Here is a 16,721-nt window from a genome sequence, read left to right on the forward strand (position 1 = left end):
TAATGATATTGTGAGCACAAGATATTTGTTTTCCTTTTTGGGACTTCAGAGGCTCCAAAGGTTATGTATTAAAATCTTTTTTTGTTTTCCTACAAAATCCTTTTTTCTAGCAGATGACAGCTTTCTTTTTTAGTTAGTAACAAATCAATATTTTCAGAATATGGTCAGATGTGACATGTAAATACATATGCAGCTGGGTATGGCTGGATCACGAGCTGTGGTTACAGGGTGGGCTGCTGGTTGGTTTCAGAACCTCGGACAGCAGCAAACAGCAACACTTTTGATGCCTCCATTTTTTTCTTGCGTTTCCAGAGTGAAGAATAAGACCTTGAGCACAACCTGCTGGAGGATTAAGTGTTTGCACTGTCAAAAAGAAAGTCTCCTCCTAACAAAGAGAATAGCTCACTACTTAATTCCTTTACAAAAATTGTGGTTTACCACACAAATGGAACAAATACATTCGACAAACAATTGAGATTCTAAGTCATCTTTAATATTATTGGTCAGTTAGGTACAGGAAAAACATTTTGTTGTATCCCATAGCTCAATGCAGGAGACTGATCCATTAGAACAGATAGAAAACCAGACCCAGGTGGAACACTCACCCAGTTACATATATCTGAAAATAAAAATATGATATGGACATATATGGTTTATGTATATCTTCATATGATGCCTTCCAATGGGGCTTTTTACAATGACGTGGAAAAAAAACATGCAGTTGTCAACTGGTTAAAATACTAAAAAAAAATCATGAAAACTTGTCCATCTGAGTCTGGTGATTTGAAATTATTGTCTATGTGTCCTGTCTCCATGCAATCATGTTTATCTCTGGACCACGATACCCGGCAACATTTTGAGGCAAGGCTGATTGACAACCAGCAATTATAATCAGGACTGATTTGAGAAGGAATGGTTGAATACAAACAATATGCTTAAGATAAAAAACAAAATACTTGTAAAAAGTAAAAGATAAATAAAAATAGCCTGTTTTCACTGCCTCAAAAGTGACCCAGGTATCATTGTCATAAATTAAGGGTGTTCACACAACAACACATGGAAAGTCAGCATGCTCACAGTAACTCACATACAGATATGAATGTCTTTATAGAATATGTATCTGTCATCACAGCTTGGCAAAATTACACTTATACACAACGAATGCACAAGAACACCTGGAACCATAATACCAGCCAGTGGAGAAAGACCCAAAGAGTGGTCTTTGTCCAGTTGGAAAAACCTTGTGTAAAACATATGACCTCATCGCCTGGTAGGTGGTGAAATCGTCCAATAACAATAGCCTATAGATAAAGAATTTCTGTTTCCAAACAACCCACAAACACGCACACAAGCATTTTCTCTCACGCTTATTACATGTTTATAACATCATGAGAACTGTGACTACCTTTTGAGTTGTGACTGAATGAATGACTAAATGTAAAACTATCTCACATGCAGACAATCAATGACTGAGTGAATGTGAGATAATTTAAACTACCTACAGTAAAGCGGCTATGTTTTGAGCAGGAAACCTGACAGAAGTACAAAACACTTCATTACATCATAAGTTGGCAAGTATGTCGACAAAGTTACATTAGGCTATTTGTAATCATTGCTTGGCAGCATAGAAAAATAAAAGAAGTTGCTCTGGTGCATATTCTGAATCCTCTGCATTAGAGTGAAGTCATCTCTCTGCAAATGGAAGTAATTGTTTTTCGGCACACTTTTCAAAGACATATGAGGCTGGCTCAGTTATTGTATGATTGATTAGCAGTAGGGATGTAACCATATTGTCTTAATATTATAGTACCAGTGGCAGCTCTGGTTGTTGTAGTTTGTTGGTTATCTTAATGCCATGCCTGGCTAATGCATATGAGAGAATTCATTGTAAAAAAGAAAGAAAGGAAATTCAGTTCCTTTTCATGCGCACTCCACCAAAATTCACACAACAATAAAAAACATGAATGTCAGAAATTAAAACATTCATGTTTTTTTTCTACAGGTTAAGACCACTGCAGGTTACATATACATTAAAAACCAGTATTTCTGTATAGATTTCTTTTTAAAATATTTCCATATTGAACTTCTGCTGTCTTTTACAAGCCTAGGGTCAGATGATCAAGTAAACTGCATATTCATTTCTCTGGATTTTGGGTTCATATGACTTATATCACCAATTTGAAAACAAATACAACAACCAAGGGCCCATGTTATATAATAAACTTTGTTGAATAATAAAGTAGGATTAAAAGGTGGGTGTGTCTAAAAGGTGTGTGCGAGCAGCAAATCCCAAGGAGCTGACCAGACATTTAACTTTCTTTTGATGTGGTCAAAATTGGAATAAGCCATTAAAAAATGGACACATATCCAAACAAACCTTTACTCCCAAGAAGAGAAATACACTTGATGGCTAGTGGCTGTACTGAACAGTTATATTAATTTGAAAAAAAATAATCTTCATGTTATTTTTTTTGGTGAAAGTTTCTTAACATGGGGACGACTATACAAAACGTGGTGAAACTGCTGTTTGTCTTGTTTTTGCAATTATACACACTCGCCCTTTATAAAAACAAATGTAAGGATTTACACTACATTGCTACAGTTGGGAACGTCTTCATTATTTTATACTGACCTAAATCTCTCAGTATCAGATGAAGAAAAGCACATCTCATAAGTAGAATTCCTTTGTTTTGATGTGCCTTGGATAGTTTATGATGAGCTATGACTAAGAATAAAACAGTGGTAGCCATTGCAGAGGCACCTTTCCCTGCATATATTCTTTGTGGGCAATGCTCCTCCAGTGAAGATTGCAACAAGAAGTGGGACATGTGAAATGGCTGCATCTGTAATGTGTAAATGTTGGCAGAAATCCACAGAAATGCCAAGATCCACTTTTAGCACAGTGTAGCAGACCTTAGAAATGCACGATTTCAGCCAGAACTGTTACAGCTCTGCTTCTATGGCCAAAGTCCTTTTAAAGAAACAGTATCAGGGCGAGAGAGGACAGGAAGGATCGAGGCGAGAGAAAGAGAGACGTAAAGAAGGAAGCTGGAATGACTGTGTCCTTCTTTCTCACAGCCTTTGGGTGAAATTTTCAGGGAATACTCCTTTGGCGGCTTTTTCTTTGTTCTGGTGCCAGTCGTCCTCTTTCATTCCCATCAGCCAACCGTCATCCTAAAGGCACAGATACAAAAGTAAATCTATCTCCATCTCATTTCCCTGTAGAAACGGTATTAGTATGTGTGTACCTGTTCTTCCGCGTTGTCAAAGGGGATTACTAGAACGACATCCCCAGCCTTCATCTCCAGTTCATCTGTGTCATTGGCAGCGTAGTCATGCATCACCTGGAGCTACATCACATACACACCAACATCAATGGTCTCCAATCATACAAGCTATATTTGAGGCTCTTTATGTGATCTATTTTGTTCATACCTTGAACATAAAGCCAGGTGGCATTTCTGCCTCCTCTGAAGCTGCTTCTGTTGATTCTGCTGACACTGCTGTTGCTGCTGCAGCTGCTGTTGCAGGTGTCTAAGTAAAGAGATATTAGTATTACTGTGATGTAGTACACATGAACAACTTCTCGACATGCTGACGTAGTTGAAAGCTAAAAGTCTTAATTTTAAAATAACATGATCTAAAACAGTCTTGCAGAAGAATTTAAATTACAATCAATATAGAAAAATATGTGGATTCAACTATTCGCCAAGACATCATAGTGAGTAAATGGTAAAATGATCAAGAGGATTTGTTAGACTTTCATTTCTGTGAATTGAAAGGAGACCAATGGCTTTACCAGAGAGAAAGATTACAGTTTGTTTCTGTTCAAATGTAATTGAACGTCAAATTCACTATCCACTTTGTACTTTACTAAAGAGGTGGTGCACATGCGACCCTGTTATACAAAAGAATAAACAAAGATGATAATCAGAAGGAGGAAATCCTCTTGTACTCACCTCCTCTGTTACTTCCTCTTCCTCTGCTGCTGCTGCTGCTGCAGCTGCTGCAGACTCACCCTGTGAGCACAGAGACATAATCACAGGGAGAGGTCAGAGAAGGAGAGTGAACAGGGATTAGATAAAGAGGGAGGAAGAATAAAAGACAGTAGAAAAGACAGACAAGACAAAGACAGACAAGTAGGCAAGTCACACTGCCTGAACAGCTAAAATGAGATTGTTGAATGGGCACAAAGCGATACTAATGTACGGATGTTATATTTGTTAAGCTTTTTGTAGCAAGATATGTGAGTGTACATGTAATTAGCAGGGACTGGGATACTTTGTGATACTCATTTCTTTCCCTAAGCACTTAGTTTCCAACTTGATGCATCCATGCTCCTCATCCAGATGCATCCTAAATGTTTTCATTGTAAGAGTTCTCCACCTTTCTGTCACAATTTATCTCTACGTTATCTTTCTCTTTCCAGAACTCCATGCTGAAACCTCCGCCTCAAAAAGTGATGCATCCACAATTTCTATCCAGATGCATCTCTCCATGTTTTTTCTCCGTGGTTACCTGACCCTCTTCATCATCCAATGCAGCGGCAGCTGATGTTGTTTCTTCCTCAGCTGGAACCTCAGCTGCAGGTTCTTCATCAGGGATCTCTGTAACTGACTGGCTTGCGCCATCATCAGCCCAGTCATTCTGGTCTTCAGCCACAGGATCATAATGAGCCTGTTGACTCCCATTATCCACCTCTTCTTCCTCATCATAGCAAACCGGTCGGGTCCCGTCATCCCCCCAGCTTTCAGTTGCAGCTGCTATGGGGTCATAGCGAACGGGCTGCGAACCGTCATCCCCCCAGGCATCTGTTGCAGCAGCCACAGGGTCATAGTGCTGCTGGGTTTCCTCTTCCTGGTCACCACTGTCCTCACGCTAAGGGGCAAGGGTCAGGTTTCAGGGAGTCAGAGGTAAAAGAAGACATTTTACCTATTGTGTTTTAGAAGGAGTTTATAAATTAAAAGGTTGAGGATTTTTTAAGGCCAGAAAAAGAAAGTATTCAAAATATTTTGGGGAAAATTCAATGATAGATAGATAGATAGATAGATACTTTATTGATCCCGAGGGAAATTCAGGAATGGTTGGGAATAAGGAATAAGGATCACTTGGATAGAGCCTCCTTGTTAAGCAAATGTGTTAGTGTATGAGCAGGGTATTAACAAAACAATGAGCAAATTAATTATGTGTCATGATGCACAAGGGATAAGGACTTTTTAAAGATAACTGAAGGGGCACAAAGGGCAGAGCTTACAAAATGGCAGATAATGTATTGGAAATGAATTGCGAACCACACAAAGGATATTAACGATTTAGCCTTTTGTAACCCTTGACTTCATTTTAAAATTGTGTGCAAAATGTGGCAAGCCTTTTTCGACAGCCACCAACATATCTTAACAGCAGTTTGTGTTAAGTAAGTTTCAGTTAACTGTTAGTGTGCTAGCATGCTAACACGCTAAACAAAGACGTGACCATGGTAAGTTTAGGCTACCTGCTAACTTTTTTTGAAATGCTTGTGAGCACAAAAGCATTGTGTTAGTGTTTCACTCATTTCACTTAAATGATCAGTGGAGTGAAAGATGGGAGTAGCAAAAGAGCTAAAACCTTCTAGATCATCAGAATGGCCTTTAGAGGCGTCTCAATTTGTTAAGGGTTTTGGGAATAAACATGGCGCAAAATTTTATATAACCTACAGTATTTGTCAAATTATTTGAAAAATGAAGAGGTTTGGAAAAGTATGAGAGAAAAGGGTGTAAAAGATGCCAACGTCAGGAGTTCATCAGTAGTTATCAGCAAGTCATCATCATCATCATCATCACTATCAAAAGACCCGCGAGGATTGCAGAATGATTGAAGGATAAACCTCTGCAGAGATTTGGATTAAAATAAAAGACAGATGAAAATAGGGAAGGGTGGAAGCAAAAGGCAGAACGCAAAAAACGGTTATCCTTTTCCCATCAGAAAATAGATGTTGGATCTTCTGTTTGTGGTTCGCAAGCATGGAATATTTTCCCACGGCTATATACGGATGGGGAAAGAGGAAAGAAGCTTTGTAAGAGTAGAGGTGTCGTTTCTATTGAAGCTATGACTGCTTGACCTCAAGCTCGATCACAGCTCAACTGTGTGTTTTGACACATCTCTCTTACAGCGACAGGGATGAACAAAGAGGTTAGTTAATGGCCAGGATGCAAAGTTGCGCAAAAGTTGCCCACTAGCTATTGTTGTTGTATCATGAATACTTCTATGAAACAATCCACTGAAAACATGAGCAACTTCTCTCAACTTCCACAACAAACTGTTCCCTGTGTGTCACATGACGCAACTATAGCATACATGTAAAAAGATACATGATGTGTAGCGGAGCATGTGAACATAATGGAATAAAATAGGAAAATACTAGAAAGGAGGTGAATTCAGTTTCAAATATTTTCACAAAAATGTTGAATTTGAAACTGAATTGACTCTTGCAAATTCCAAAGTTCCATTTGCTCTGTACAAAAATACCTTCTGTGTTTAGTGTTTTATTACATAAAGCACTGCAGACACAAAGACAACACACAAACAGCTCTGGGACAGACACACAATAAAGAACCACAAAGTTTTTTATAAATGGCCACTATTGAAATCATTACCAAGCATGCCTTGCATGTGTCATGCAAACCCTAGGTAAGTAGCAGCATGCATCATGAGAATGGGGGTTGTATCATGGCTATTATTAGTATTTTGTGTATACTCATGCTAAAGACAGTGGTAATCATAATGGTGATAGTATATATATGTTTTTTGTCTCTTAGAAACATATTAGGATGGGGATGATACGCTTACCCATGAGTCCCAGTTTGCAGGCTATCAAAAACAGAAGAACAGAATCAAAACACTTCTCACATGGCTATGGCTAATGGAAGCTGCATTCAATAAAACGTTTCCAACGCAGGTCCCATGCTATAAAAGTACAAGCCCACAGCAGAAGATCTCCAGCAGAAAAGAATTCAAGCAAAGTCTAAAGAGGCTAAAAGATGCTAAATACTGACCTGCTTAAGAGTTCAAACATTTTTTTTGACCAACTCTGTTGACGTTGGTTTAATGCACATTTTCTGTAACAGAAAGTGTAGTCATATCCCTCTATTAACCAACTGGTGGTTAACAGTGTAGAGAAGGCTAGGTTCAACTCAAATCATTCCAGTATCTGAAACTACATTAGACTATACATTTCTCAAGAGAAAGTAGTCAGAGCAGAGCAGGGTTTTATCTACAGTTCATGCCATGAGTGATCTGTGGATAGCTGAAGCAGGAAGAAGTGATCTCTAAAAGCAGGTTTCTACAGATCATCATGCCATCATCCACCTGTTATGTGTTGATTTGGAAAGAAACAGAGGAAACACCTCAAATGTTGCCAAGCTTTACAAGTGATTTCATTATTTATCCAGACTTAATGAAGTAATGAAATTAAATAGTTGTGCTGGCAACTGGAAATGTCATTTAAAAAGAGCCTGGAAAATTATATATTATATAGTTCTATGCAGTTATATAGGTACTTTATATATCATAAAATCAACTGACAACCATTCAGCATAGAATATGAAATATCTTGTAAAGCGTGGCATTTCTTGCAGTAGAAGGTCTCTAATTTATGTCTTCATGCCATGACATGTCCACCTGTGTGACCGTGGAGGCTTTGGTAGCTTCACTGAAAGAGTCCAGGTCCATGTCCAAGAGGCTGCTCACTGCTGGACTGTCAAACTGACAACAACAGGAATAGGAAGGCTCATTGGGTAAGTTGATGTAAAAGAGGAACTAAGGAAGACGACTGAAAGAAGCATCAAGGAATGTAGAATAGAATAGAAAATAATATATGGCTTGAACATGTCTGTAGTCTCAGTGATGTCACCCATTGGCTACTGCTGATGGTGAATGTTGAAGACAACTGTGGACGCCTTATTGAGAAATGCTGCCTTAACTGAACTTTCAGTCAACATAGAAACAGGCAAAGAGGCAGAGTGGATGAAGCGTTAAGCTTCCTGATAAACAGCTACAGAGTTCCAGCATGATATAATATCAGTCAAGCCAATTATGAAATGATAACGGAAGATGCCAATAAAGACATTAAGACTAAAATCAGGCTGGAAACACATTTACTTCTGCTGTTAAATAGGTAGTTTTTAAACTGGTGTGTATGTGACTTCTGGGGCTTTCGGAGCCAGCCTCAAGTGGACAGTTGAAGAACTGCAGTTTTTTTACACTTCAACATTGACTTCTTTTTCCATCACAGAAGTTTGCTGCTTCAATTGAACAGAACAGATTACTTAAAATATTACTGAACAGAATAAAATAAAATAAAGAAAAGAAGAATAGAATCGAATAGAGAGGGGATTAAGGAGGGAGTTCTTAAAGGCCCAGACCTGTCCAGGAGAGTGGAAGGTGAACAGTTAAGGGGCTGTGGTAGTTTGTGGAAAGCAGATGCTCACTCACCTCTGTAGGGGAGGTGACGCTGATGTCAGGATTGGCTGCAGCATCAAACAGGTTGACAATGTTTTCTGTTTTCATATCCATGGATGGAGTCACCTTGGGTGGAGGAGGCACTGCTGGCCTTAGCTAGTGTTGAGAAAGTGAAAATGTTATGTACTGTACCTTTACCAGAATACTAAAGCAAATCATTTGAAGGCACTCTATTTGATTGCTTTATCATGCTTTTCATTGTTATTCAACAAGTTTAGCCAAGTATTATGGGGTTTTTTTTCAGTCCGAAGGAGAGGAGGTGCTTCAGAAACAAGTGCTTAGCTTAAGTTGCAAAAAAAAAACCCAAAAAACATAAAACGCAGCACATCTCAAGTTCCAAGTTAAGGAGGACAAACACTAACATTTCACTAGTTTATTTGCATCCCCTTGTATTTTTGTTTTAGAAAAAAATCTTGGTAGCAACTTGACAAGGTAACCATGCAGCAAAACATACCCTGATTTATCTCCTCCTTCTTTCAAAAATGGGTCACAAATTACAATGAAGGTTTAATGAAGAAGACTAAAATGTAACATTTAAAGACACAAGCTTATTTTGGACAGGTTTTCTAATGTGATAAATCTAATGAAAAATGATTATTTAGCCCTTTATTATCTTCCATATTGTAGATGCCTCCTGTGGAGGTCTCCACTGCTGATCAGTGCAATGCTACAATTCTTTTAGCAGACGCTTTTATCAAAAGTGACAAACACTGAAAGCGCTTCATAAACCATCAGGTTTTGTCCACCAATTACAAATGTTGACTGTAGACAAATGATGACTGAAAAAGAGTCCTTAAAAGTGGCTGCTAACCCGCTTGTCAGTGTGGTATGGCCTTTTCATTTTTTTTCCTCACAATCAGGGGAGGTGATTGGAGCTTCTAATTGAGGTGTTAATTAAATGTCGCATCGTGTTGGTTGTGCTATTTGTTTAGTTCCCTGTCTTGAGTTTTATGTCTCATCTGTTATCTTTTCACCTCTTTCATTTTCTGTCTTAGGAAAGCCAAAATGCTTCCACACCTCTGATCTAAAAGATGTTGGTGCGTCCTTAATTTCAAGATCTTGCTCTGCAGCTGCCAACCGCCTCTGCCCTATTGTTGCTGACACTAACCCTTTTATTGTGATTCATTTATCCCAATGGGAACTTTGACACTTTTGAACCGATCGATTTCACGATTAATCTTTACGTCCCTAATGCTTACATTATCAGTTAGACAAGAATCAGTGTTATTAGCACTGCAGGCATCAGGGTTGGTGTTTACCTTGGATGGAGATTTGGGGATTGGCGGCGGTCCTCCTGGCCTGAGAGTGTGATTAGATGCTTCTTTTCCACTGAGAGAAAAAGAGAGACAGAAATGGAGGGAAAACGTATAACAGAGACGATGTTACAGCAAAAGTGACAAGAACTGCAAACAGTGTGAGAGAAAGTTCTAGAAAATGTTAGAAAGGGCAGCTAGAAGCTAACACATCTTGAAAAGTTACAAGGGCATGCTCTGCAAGAGTCCAAGCGGTAGTTTTCTTTTTTTCCAAGAGCTGTCATGCAAGAAAAGTGAGCGTCCTCTCATTCCCCCCTCCTCCTTTTCCTCTAATGATCCCATGCAAGCAACCTCCTCTACATCCTTAAAGCGAGCAGTGATAGAGCATCCAAAAGAAAGCCCCAGATCTGTAGATATTTACAGGTTAGAAAACCAGAAGCTAACACCTGGACCAAGCAATTTTATAATTTGAGAGCTCGAAATGGCATCAATGGGGGTTGGTGATTAGAACAAACTTCAGAAAAATAAATGTGAAACTCAACTTTATTTATACTAACTAGTAAATTGATTAGGAAATGCAGCCTCAAACTATCAACTGACCTGACAAGTGCCCTTAGCTGGGTCCTGCAAACTGGATTGTAAGAACTTGGCTTGATCTATTATTTTAGTTTTATGCTCCACGGTTGCACATCTCTAAAATAAGATTAGCACTTAGTAACTGAACAAATCTGTAAAGATTACATAAAAAAAAAGTAAATATGGCTACCATGTGGACTGGAATATGCTCTTTGGCCCCCAAGTGCACATTTCATCACTCCAACAACATCATATATATTCAATGTGTGTTTGTTTGCCTGGTGCAGTGTTAATCATGCAGGTTCGCCCAACTCTGAAACATCTGCAGCTCTGGGTGCATAACTCTGATCTATGATTTGACTTGCACATCCAAGCATTAGTACTCTCATAATTTTCTCAAGCCTGCACAGACATCTAGACAGACAGGTCAGTTGGACAGACAGACAAGTTTCTGTGTCACCATGGTTACCACAATTGCAGCTGGTTACCTCCTATTTGTTCCTGAAGATGATGCGCCGTGGTTACCTGTCTTTCTGTAAGGGGGTTGGCTCCAGGTTAATATATGCAATTGAGTTGGTTTATGTCCTGTAGCTTACGTTGCTTTTATTGTTTCATGTTTTCTAGTTATATTAGGTAAAGAAATATCAACCTTCAACTTTTATACGCAAAATAATAAGATAAATATTTATGGATTACACGCATCTTGCAACCATATCACCAAAAGTATTTCAGAGGCAACTTAAACAAGACAGAAAACATTCATTTGTCACCCATGAGGTATTTCTACAGATTTCACAGTGCATTATTCAAAAAATAATAATGTGGAGAACTTCTCCATGGCATGTTGTGCTGGCAGTAGACGCTGCTTTTGTGGGGGCTAAGTACGTCTGTGGGCCTCTTTTCTTAGAGCGAACTTTGTGAGTGAAAATAAATATACCTATTAATAATTATCTTACTTTATTAAGTGCTATTTTAGCATCTGGGGCAGAACACTTTACACTCATAGATCACAAAGAAAAAGGCTCAAGAGCTTCAAATATTCTCAAGCATTTCGAAAGATTTATTATTGCCTAAGTCAACAACCATCCACAGATGTACGATATACAAAGTGTTTTTGTTGCCAGCTGTGACGACCAACTGCAGTGGCAGCCTGATGAAGTTCAACTTTTAAATTGATTCCTCGGACTTAACGCAATCGTGTGAACTGTTTTCAGGGGGAACTATAGGATCAGTGTGAAACCTGTAAATGCTGTTATCTTCATTTACCCGAGTTGAAAATTAGCAACACGTGATCAAATAGTCATAACATCCTGATACAATCTGAAGAGATTCAATCAAGGTGTCTAATTGTTTTTATGATATTCTGTCTTTTATTCTTTAACTGTACTTTTGTATCTTTTTGTGTCTCCGTCTGTAACTTTGTGGGGGGGTTTTTTTGCTGCTGCCTGTCTTGGCCAGGTCTCCCTTGGAAAAGAGGTTTTTAATCTCAATGGGACCAACCTGGTTCAATAAAAAATAATTTTGAATATATATATATATATAAAATTATTCAAGCAGTTTCTATGTTAAGTAATTTTGTTTCTTTTTACGATGGAGTGACGACCATAGCTCACTTACCTGCTTGTGCCTGTTCTCTCCAGTTTCTCCAAGACATCATATAAATCCTGATCCAACTACAGAGGACGAAACACCAAATGTAAGATTATTATTATACCTAACAGAAAAATCATTGTATCATCATATGGCACAAATCATGACATAATCTTACTTTTCATACTTTTATTTTGTTTGCCTCTTTGGATGCCAAATCTCTATGCTACAGGTTGTTTACATGATTATTTCCAAATTCAGGGATGCATGTGTCCTGATTAGGCAGTGACACAAGAGATAACATCAATGTACTGAATTAATATCACATCTCCTATTTTTTACAGGTGGAAAAAACCACCTGACTTTCCTTCAGAGAGTTAGAAAAAAAAAAAAAAAAAGAACTAAGACAAGTTAACATTCTTAGATTGAATTGAGGCAATTGCTGATGTAGCTAAAACTGACCTTGTCTGCCTTTCCTATCCATTATTATGGGATGCTTGTGTCAATTTGCTTTGTCTCTTATCTCATTTCAGCATTAATTCAGCTCAAAGCACAAGTCTTACCCGGCCTATTTCCTTATGAAACTTCTCCTCAAAACCAGCCAGACTCTGGAAGGTGCTCACGTAAAACCCAACACGACTACAGAAAACACAGAGAGAGAGAGAGATAGAGTATTGATTGTGTTACAGGCTTGACCTAATTGAAAGTCCTGTAAGTGTAAATGTAGCGCAGGTGAAACACAATTATAGCAGCAGTCCATCAACAGGAAAACCAGTTTCTAAGCAGACACACACACAAATGCGCATCCAGACCTGTTCCACAGTGAAGGTAACTCCTCTTGCAAGTCGATATTAATCTCCTCAAACACCTTCTGGGCTCTCTCCAACTCTTCTTCAGCCTGAATTACAAACATGTTCATAGACACAAAGGGCTGTGAGTCTGTGTTCTGCTGATATAATAAGTATGCTGTTTATGGCACTTGTGTACCTGGCTCCTGGACAGACTGCTCTGGGCGACATTGTGTGCCGACAAGATACCCTGAGCCCAACCTGGAGTGGCCCTCTCCAACAAAGATGAGGGCTAAAAAGAGAGCGAGGGAGAGACCATTCATAATTAAATACTGTCAAAAAATATGTACAATAATAAGTGAAAAATATTATCATGTAATACCTTGGTGAGTTTAATGCCCCCATCCTTTTTCTTGGTCTTGTGTGTGGTGGAATAGTTGTGTCTGGCGCTGTCATAATCAACCAGCTTCCTGTCTCTCTTTGCTATGCGTGCCTGAACCAAAGACAAGAAGAGCGCTTAGGATCCCCAATTTTTAACACAAGCTTCTTCTTCTTCTTTCAAGGAACAGTTCATAAATGTATGATTTAATAATATGACTAAAATAAAAAAAAGTAACTTTAGCCAGAAGTAGCAAGTTATATCATTTTGACAACATTCAGTGTTAGCTCTTAGTGTTCACTCACCTTGATATCAGGGAACTGGCCAAGGTAAGTATCCATTGAGATGAGAGCGTGATCAACCAACTTTTGGTGGTAGTCTTCCCACAATACATCACAGTCCTGAACCGTAGATGAAATGAACATAAAAAAAGTTGTAATTTTTTAATAATAATTATTTCAGAATTTTTCAAAATAAGAGCAGAATCAAACACAGCTTTGTCTATACCTAAAAGAAAAGCTGCTGTGATGCATAAAGCCAACAATAGCAAAATGCACACACACCAAATACACTTAATCACCTCAAAGACAATATAGCTAAGTGGTTATACCCTTCAGATTGTTCTCACACTCTCATACCTGCAGGCAATGTCTTATTAAAAACACCTTCATGAAAAGTGACTCTGACCTCCACAATGGATTCCACTTCTCTTGCACCATACCATTCTGGCTCGTACATGTCAGCCAAACACGCCTGAACGTTCTTGGAGGACTCGTGCATGGCTGAGAACAAACACACATACTCTACATTAATGGAAAATCTATGGCTATATGCACATTTTTTGTATCTTAAATTATAGCTTGGTTGGTTCCAATCTGTGTTATCACTTTTGTGTATCTAGTAGTCTGAATTGGTACAGGGTTGTGTGTGTCACCTTTCACTGCCTCCAGGTACGCCCTAAGGTCCCTTTGCAGTTTGCTACCTTCAGTCTGGGGGTGAACAGAAAACATGATGCTTAAAAAACAAAACAAACTGGCGTGCACAGAAAAATAGCATATTGTGCCACACAACTATCACAATGTAAACAAATACAAATATTTTCCAGCTTATTATAAATTTAGATTTTTTTTCTGTGCAGAGGGTAGTCTAAACCAAAAACTTAAAAAGTCTACCAACCATGTCTGGATTAAATGTCCACTGTTATGCCATCAGCAGTCGATGGCACATTGATTTCTGGTAAATTTGGGACATGGCTCTGCCATACAACACAGTGCCTATCACTGGCCTGTACTCACATATTGTTTGTTGAAGTTAATCACTCCCTCCTCAAATGCAACATCTTTGGTCTCATCTGCTTTGCCAAGCTTCTGAAGAACCTGTATGTGAAAGGAAACTAAGTTATTAGTAACAAGGGGCAACACCGAGGATAAGGTTAGAAATGACAGAGGCCAGCACATGCTGTCTTCACTACATTAAGAATGTAAGCATTCCCCTCTATGAATCATTATGGCAGATGTTCTCTGTTTACAGTCAAATATTACTTATTTGCCTTCACATTAAAAAATTAATAGGGCACAACAGCAATTTAAAAAAAAAATTATAAGCAAAGTCAAAGAAAAGTGGGAATAAACGTTGTTTAATTCACATAAATAAGCCACCTGGACAACATATCGTGAATGAAAGCATACTGTGCATTCTTTATGTAGATGTAAAACATGTACTCTTACACATGTTGTCAATACTATACAAATGTATAAAACGTATACTGGGTAGACAGTGTATTTGTTCTATCTTGCTTCTGTTTCTTAAGCCTTACAGAAAATCATGTGTAATGATAGACATATAGCGCCCCCCATCATTTATCCAGTACTAAACGCGCAGGTGCATAGACGCATTTATTTAGGCCTCATATCTACCCACCGATACAAATTGCAGCATGGGTGACGACTATCATGTTCTCTTACTTGTAATATGATATTCAAATGCGATTTTGCAAATACAATTTAAGGGGAACACACACACACACTAACACACAGATACTTGATTAATCTCAAGTGCCAGTAGCCTATCACATCATCCGAGAGCTAAATTGTAAAACGGCCTATAGTAACGTCCATGCCACTACAATATGAATATGCATGATGTCTGACATTGACGTGGGTCACGAATAATCTGAAGGTGGACATTCGCTTCAACAAATATAGCAAGCCTGCCATGATTACTATCATGTCGTGATGCGACATTGCGCCTCGGTGGAGGATGCGGCACTGCTGCTTCGAGGCTCGCAGGCCTGCAGTGTCCATTTGGCCACATATTAACGAGTCACTGAACAGCTCTTACCTTTTCTTGGGCTCTCGTTAGTTTTTTCTGAACGTTGCTGGCCACTTTCCCTGCAGTCAGACCCTTCCCCAAATTCAACTCAGCCATCTTGATGCGAAGATCAGTCTTTGGATGCGCAGAGGATGAAAATAAAAGCAATAACGATCAAATGGACCGCTACGGTGACTGATGAGGAAAATGCATCAATGTCTGGTGAAGAAATAATGGTGGTAAAAGTAAATATGTGATGTTTTGATCTATCTATGAGGAATTGTGTGAGCGCATAAAGCTAAGCTGTATCCTCAAATATTGAGCTGCTGTGTGCGCGTCCGTGACAGAGGAGGATGCTGTCAGATGCTCTTAAAGGCACAGATGCTGCTGCGCGTCTAAACAGGAAACACTATGGTTTCCGAGGTAGAATGGTAAATCTTCAAATTGACGGGCTTTGACAAAAAAAAATCTGCGTTTTAATCCTACACGCGTTTTCAACAATTATTTTCTCATCAATGTATTCATATTTGAATCTTATACATGTTTTGACCAATTTCTCCATACCATACCTTTAACACAAAACCTAAAGGCTCGCTAGGTCATTAATCATTTACAAATAAATGTAACCAATAATGGTCAAAATAATCGAACAAAAATACAAACAACAGCTTCAAACGCCTGGGATAAATCCAGGCATGCGCAGTACCGACGCCTTGAAGACACATCTGCTCAGTCTGATAGGTTGTTACGTAATACGTGAGGTGATCAAATCAACGTGTAAAAATTAAAGAACAGCCGTCGAAGATTTTAATAAACAAACATTTTCATAAACAACATTTGCACATAATACTAATAAAAGTGTGTTAACATGAAGGGTTTATGTTGTTGAATCTACTCGTGGGCCTACTAAAACAAATAAAATATCAGCTACAGCTAACGTTTCACATTGAACTATATTTACAACACTGTGTATTTACTTCAATGGGATATATCTGGTTCGTCAAATATGCAAATATGTTGCTTCTAATGAGCGCCTTTGCTCTCCAGTAGATGGCGCTATTGTTCTATATCAAATCCCCTTACATATTACAGCCCCGGGTTACTTTTTATTGTTTTAAAAACAAAATGTTCTTTGCTTAAATGTTGCAAAAATCTGACGAATGAATATGCAGACAAATGGACGTTAGACTGTCAACATCACGTAGTTAAAGTTATTAGTGATGTTTTTGGACATGTTCTTGGCTAAATATTGGTTACGTGCTTTTTACATTTCCGTCTTCTGGGCTTGAAAATCCCCACAATATTACTGCATCATTAAATAATTGTGCT

General features: G+C 38.5%; 1 protein-coding gene across 7 annotated transcripts; it reads right to left on the reverse strand.

The window, feature by feature from the left end:
• Positions 1–477: 477 nt before the first annotated feature.
• bin1a (bridging integrator 1a) lies at positions 478–15,766 on the reverse strand. Of its 7 annotated transcripts, XM_079356874.1 has the most exons (20): positions 15,423–15,766; positions 14,378–14,458; positions 14,017–14,071; positions 13,770–13,864; positions 13,388–13,483; positions 13,086–13,196; positions 12,903–12,995; positions 12,728–12,813; positions 12,479–12,554; positions 11,943–11,998; positions 10,814–10,858; positions 9,756–9,825; positions 8,470–8,592; positions 7,657–7,740; positions 6,826–6,846; positions 4,519–4,878; positions 3,960–4,019; positions 3,436–3,534; positions 3,249–3,350; positions 478–3,174 (listed from the first exon to the last, which is right to left on the reverse strand). In XM_079356874.1, exons 1-20 carry the CDS (start codon positions 15,507–15,509, stop codon positions 3,073–3,075), a joined length of 1,902 nt encoding a protein of 633 aa, XP_079213000.1. In that variant the 5' UTR covers positions 15,510–15,766; the 3' UTR covers positions 478–3,072. The 7 variants fall into 7 exon arrangements, with proteins under 7 accessions (XP_079213000.1, XP_079213001.1, XP_079213002.1 ...); XM_079356875.1 differs by lacking the exon at positions 10,814–10,858; XM_079356876.1 differs by lacking the exon at positions 7,657–7,740 and having other exon boundaries at positions 15,423–15,765.
• Positions 15,767–16,721: the final 955 nt, after the last annotated feature.

The sequence above is a fragment of the Symphodus melops genome (genome assembly GCF_947650265.1).
Source record: "Symphodus melops genome assembly, chromosome: 12".
NCBI lineage: Eukaryota > Metazoa > Chordata > Actinopteri > Labriformes > Labridae > Symphodus > Symphodus melops.